The sequence below is a fragment of the Porites lutea genome, chromosome 11 (genome assembly GCF_958299795.1).
Source record: "Porites lutea chromosome 11, jaPorLute2.1, whole genome shotgun sequence".
NCBI lineage: Eukaryota > Metazoa > Cnidaria > Anthozoa > Scleractinia > Poritidae > Porites > Porites lutea.
In genome coordinates this window covers 21,097,963-21,103,643 of record NC_133211.1, presented here as the reverse complement: position 1 = coordinate 21,103,643, position 5,681 = coordinate 21,097,963, and the positions used below count along the sequence as shown (strand labels likewise).

The following is a 5,681-nucleotide window of genomic DNA, read 5'->3' as shown; positions in this document are numbered from 1 at the left end:
TAGTTTCAGCGGCACCCAACGAGAATATAGTTCAAAACCACTTGAACATAGCATTGTTAAACGTATTTTAATATTAAAACGGTAGGTACAGGCATATTTTTATCCCCTAAAAATTTTTCATCTGTTCGGATTTCCTAGCTGAAAGTCTAGTGATTCGAAAATTATAGGGATCAAAACTTACCTTTTCGAAAATTTCAGCCAGAAAAAAGGCTCCCGAAAATTGTAGGTGACCTTTTTAGATGTTCGAAAATCCTAGGAGAGGCAGACAAGCAAGAAATTTTGGAAAAAAATGTGCCGAAAATTCTAGATCTCAAATCGTCTTCCGAACAGGTATTTTCCGAAAATTGTCGTTGGGTGCCCCTGTAATTTGAATATCGGATCTTAATGATACCATAAGATAATGCGCTTTTTGCAAAGGCTGACGTCACGTTACCGACGTTACCATGGTCGTAAAATATCTGGATCAAGAACAATAGGGAGCTTTAGCAACAACGACCGCGACGGCTACAAAAAAGGCAAAAAAACAAGAGGTTGTTTTGCACGTCCATCACACTTTTTTGTACATTTCGTAGCCGTCTTTGCACGACTGTGACATGAAACTTGCTAACTTCACGCGCCCGCTTAATGAAGTAGGTGAACAAAATACAAAAATTCTCTTTTTCTTTTTCTAAATTTAGATATGCTTTTTTCGGATTCAACACCGGAAAATTTCTCTAACATTTGACAAATTAAATGAAATTGAATATTAAGATCGATGAAGTTTGAAACAGTGCGAATTCACTTTTTAGAAAGCGATCAGCTGTATTTACGACCAGCATTGTGATACGCCAGTTGAACTGTGACTTTCTCTCTGTTATGAAAAGCTGTCGTGATAATTACTAACTTTAATGACGCGTTAATTCGGAAAGTAATGAGTAATACGAAAAGTTTAACAAATAAAGAAACCTTGACTGTCTGTGCTCTGTTCTGTTTGTTGACTAAGTTGTAAAGCACGCGGGAAACGGCTAGAGCATGAAAGAATTGTACGGGCAAACTCGCAACTTAATGTAGTCGAGTGTTTCTCCCTACTTCTTGACTGCTCTAGCCGCTATTAACTACTTGTTGTAAAATATTAATATTATTTAAGCTGAGTGTATTTGTCATAAACAGCACGTGCCACAAAAACTTTCAAAAGTTTTCAAAGGAAAGAGGAGATGCCTGCAAGTAGTTTAAATTACGCATGTATTCTCAGCTGAATTTTTTCGCTCAAGCAGATTTTTTCGTTGAAACACTATCCTCAAAGTAGACAATATAAAAACAAAGAATGCAGCACTGATTTTTTGTTTTCCTTTTTCTCTCTTTTCCTTCTTCTCTTCTCATCACTCGATATTTCCTGTCCTGTCGGGCTTTTCAGACTAAAATAATCTCGTGATTTGGCCTCAGTTTGGTGAAATGACTACTGATTTTGAGAGGCCGAATTTTAGGAATTCCAGTCTGACTTTTCTACCAAAAAAGTGCGAATCATTGTTGGCCAACTGTTGCGAAAACCGTCTCCAAAGTATAGGCAATGATAAAAACAAACAAACAAACAAAAAGAACAAAGCAAAAACAACAGAAAACAAAAAAAACAAGACAGGGACTATGACGTTTTTCACCTTCATTTCTCTTTGCTTTCTTTCTATTTTCTTTTCCTTTTTCTTCCGTGTAGTGTGATTTTAGGGCTTTTTTCGCGCTCAATAAACCTGCATTTTGGCTTGCGCGGCTTTCACTTAAATGGCTGCTATTTTCACTAGCTACGTTTCCGAAAAAAAATATCGAGCCCACATTTGAATGAAAAAAATGCTAAATGCGTTACAGTACTTAAACACTTTTAACTTTCCTTGTAGTTAAGTATTATTTCTAAACTAATTTATAAAGCCAATGTCAGTGGTTTGTTCAGAATTTGCAAAAAGGCGAGTCGTCGGACAACATAAGAGACCATCCTTGGAATGGTTGTACAGACACCTCATCACAGTTGGGTATCCTGTGAACAGTGAAGCCCAGCATTCCTGCCACCAATGCCGCGGTATCCTGGACACCAGAAAGGTTCTTGATAGTGAAAGGAACGGCCACTACGCCACTTGTAAAGTCACCAGGCCCCCACAGTGCCCTTACGTATCGTGGTCCCTCTAAGAAATCTGTGATCCATCCTTTGATACCGCCAGCGGGAGTTCCTGAGAAACAAACAAAATCGGTAGATTATTTTTGTTTGCTTAATTTTGTGAATATGTACTCCCTAGATTAGACGAAGTACAGTCCACTCCCTCATATTGCGGACACTGCGGAGACCTCAAGTTAGTGTCCTCATAAGCGAGAGTCCGTAATAATGAGAGTTTATTTAAACCAAAAGTCTGAAATTTGTTTTTACCGGGATTTAGCCGCTGTCCCTATTATCGGGACGGTCCGTTGTAGCGGGATGTATGCAAGGCAAGAGTTGACCGTAAACTAGGACAGACTCCATTAAACCTGACTTACAATCTCAAATAAAAGAGCTTTGGATAGCCTACTCGCGCTGACTGTGATTATACGAACTCTTTATAAAGAACGTTCTTCCAAGATAATGATGAATGCCATTAAAGAACCTTTTCGACGTTCTAGAAACTGCTGCTTGTGATCAGCTTACTGAGCTGTGATATGTTTTGGTAAACACCTGTCAATCCCTAAATGAACCAGTAGTTTATATCATTTGCGCATAATAAGACTACAATAATGAAAACGGTCAATCCTTTTTGTGTAAAACAAGCCGTTTACAGGCGCATCAGCGTTTGGCAAGTCTACGGACAATTCTCTACCAGTTTCGTAGCCAGCATAAATTCTTGCTTCCTTAGCGTTATGTAAGCTTTTCATGTGGTTTTGATACTTTTAACAACTTCGGTAGTTTTTTTTTTGCCTTTTGTATTACAATCGTATAAATTGATAGAACAATACATACCCGACTGATTAGCTTCTTTATAGCTCATAATATGACTCCACCAATCTTCATCTGGGTGTCCCTGATAGGTGGTTTGCAGATTCCAGAACACTTTCTGAACCAGATCCCACCATTTTGATCGAAGGCCAAGATCATTCTCTATAGGTTCTAAGAGTGTTCTTAAAACTTTCAGCTTAGAACTCAATTTCATCCAGTCTTCTTCACTGCCAAGCATCTCCACCGCTGGTATTCCACACTTGGTCATTATTCCACAGTCGAAATATTGGTTAACAGAATACATCAGCGTAATCTGCGAGACGATCTCCTGTACAGCTGAGGTGGTTCCAAAATCTGCGGTGACTCCATCAACAAACTCGGGCACTTTTAAGTTTTCTTTTAACTGTTTTGTTATTTGATCGAACAGAAAGTTGTAATCCACGGTGTAGATGGTGGGATCCTCAACCTGTACTTCGATTGTTTTCTTTCCTTCATGATCGACAAACAAGTTGCGCACTGAGGCTTTCGACGAGTTTTGATCAATAGCACAGGCAACCCTCTTGATAACACAGAACCACCAATCATCTGGCGATGTCCTAAGCCTATAGTGATGAGAATAGGCTGTACAAACGGCTGCAAACATACCACAGTCAGCACCGACTGAATAAACTTCCTCTTCTGAACCCAATGCTGAAACAATTTTTGTGGGCCGCGGAGCGCTTGTTTCGTGCTCTTTTCTGCCGTCTGCGATGATGGAGAAAGCCTTTTCTGCTTTATACTCTATGGCTAACTGTTTAGCCTGCTTTCCGTCTTTCTTAAAGCAATCTTTGAACTTGGATGGAACCATTTTGTGGCTGGCGAGAGAGACAAACTTCATGTTCAATCCATCGGCGGTCGTACTGTATCGAACGACAGTTTCGTTGACCTTAGATTTTTCAATTTTTTCATCATCCATCGCGATCGGTTTTTTGTTAGAATTTCCCATTGTTTTTGCTTGAGACCTGATTTCAATCAGCAATCTTTACTGCCACCGAAAACGGTGCTATGTGTCGGCGTACGATATCGACGACTCGCTTGACTAACTATCAATACTTAAAGGATTAACTTAAAGGACTGTGTCACGATAGTGCGCATGTGTGAGCTAGTATGGTGGCCGATAACTGCCATTCGTCAAAAGCACATAAATTTGTTAATTTTAGATCGAACTTTAATTATTTTGTATTGGAAATAAAGTGAAAGTACAATGTAAAAACATTTTGTTTTTTATTGAACTGGAAATAGATTCATTTTTATTATTATTTTCAAAACAAAACAAAATATTTTTATTATGAAATAAAAATAAAAATAAAAGTGAATAAAAGCAAAAGTAAAAATAATTTGTTCACGGCCGGGAACTGCCATTCAAAACAAAAAAAAAGTAAAATTAATTTGTTCATGGCCGGTAACTGCCATTCAAAACAAAAAAAAGCAAAATTAATTTGTTCATGGCCGGTAACTGCCATCTAAAACAAACTAAAGTAAAATTAAGTTGTTCACGGCCGGGAACTGCCATTCAAAACAAAAAAAAGCAAAATTAATTTGTTCATGGCCGGTAACTGCCATCTAAAACAAACTAAAGTAAAATTAAGTTGTTCACGGCCGGGAACTGCCATTCAAAACAAAAAAAAGTAAAATTAATTTGTTCATGGCCGGTAACTGCCATCTAAAACAAACTAAAGTAAAATTAAGTTGTTCACGGCCGGGAACTGCCATTCAAACCAAAAAAAAGCAAAATTAATTTGTTCATGGCCGGTAACTGCCATTCAAAACAAAAAAAAGTAAAATTAATATGTTTATGGCCGGGAACTGCCATTCAAATCAGAAAAAAGTAAAATAAATATGTTCATGGCCGGGAACTGCCATTCAAAAATAAAGAAATGAGACTCTTGGCGGGAGTGCGTCGCTCGCGTTTGTTTACAATCTCGACCCAGACTCCTCAGATTCTTTGATAATTTAATTCAGCGACACGAACAAGACCACGAAAGCAACATACCGTAAAATTCCAAAAATAAGCCCCGGGGCTTATATTTTTCAAAGGCCCTTTTTGAGGGGCTTAGTTTTGGAGGGGCTTATATTCGGAGGGGCTTATCTACGGAGGGAAGTTTTCGTTTCAAATTCGATAGGGCTAGTCTTATAGATGGAAGGGGGGGCTTATATTTGGAGGGGCTTATACATGGAGGGGCTTATTTTCGGAATTTTACGGTATTTATCAATCCTTATTAACCGCCCAAGAGAAAAAGGAGACCAGCTTCGAGTGTTCCCATTGCTTCCACCCCTGTCGAAAGCGACAGCACATGGTCACCTAAGCAGATCAAGGTTTTTCCGAAGAGCCTTTCAGTATCGGAGACGCTAAAGCTTGGAAAGGTTGTTGCGAAAAAAGCCACAACTTTGATCGAGGTGAGGTCCTTTGAATTGGACCCACTCGGATGGTCCTTAACTGCAGCTACTATAGAGTTTAATATAGAGAAGGATGCTTTTGCAAAAGGCTGATTCAGAGAAGCATATAGGTAGGTGCGACTGATTAAAAAAAAAACATGGTGGCGATCATGGTATTTGTTTGTTTATGTACCGAGCCATCACCCGCCTCGGGCAAGCTCTGTCTACGCTGAATTTAGGGTATTTGAGCTTTTAAATAGATTATTACTTTCTTAAGGGGTAAAGGTGGTTTTTGCGCTGATCACAATGGGTGTGACCCCTTACATAGTTATGGAAACAA

General features: G+C 38.8%; 1 protein-coding gene across 1 annotated transcript; it reads right to left on the bottom strand.

The window, feature by feature from the left end:
- Positions 1-869: 869 nt before the first annotated feature.
- On the bottom strand, positions 870-3,940 carry LOC140951446 (uncharacterized). Its single transcript, XM_073400694.1, has 2 exons — positions 2,951-3,940; positions 870-2,192 (listed from the first exon to the last, which is right to left on the bottom strand). The coding sequence occupies exons 1-2, from the start codon at positions 3,909-3,911 to the stop codon at positions 1,915-1,917; spliced, it is 1,239 nt and encodes a 412-aa protein (XP_073256795.1). The 5' UTR covers positions 3,912-3,940; the 3' UTR covers positions 870-1,914.
- Positions 3,941-5,681: the final 1,741 nt, after the last annotated feature.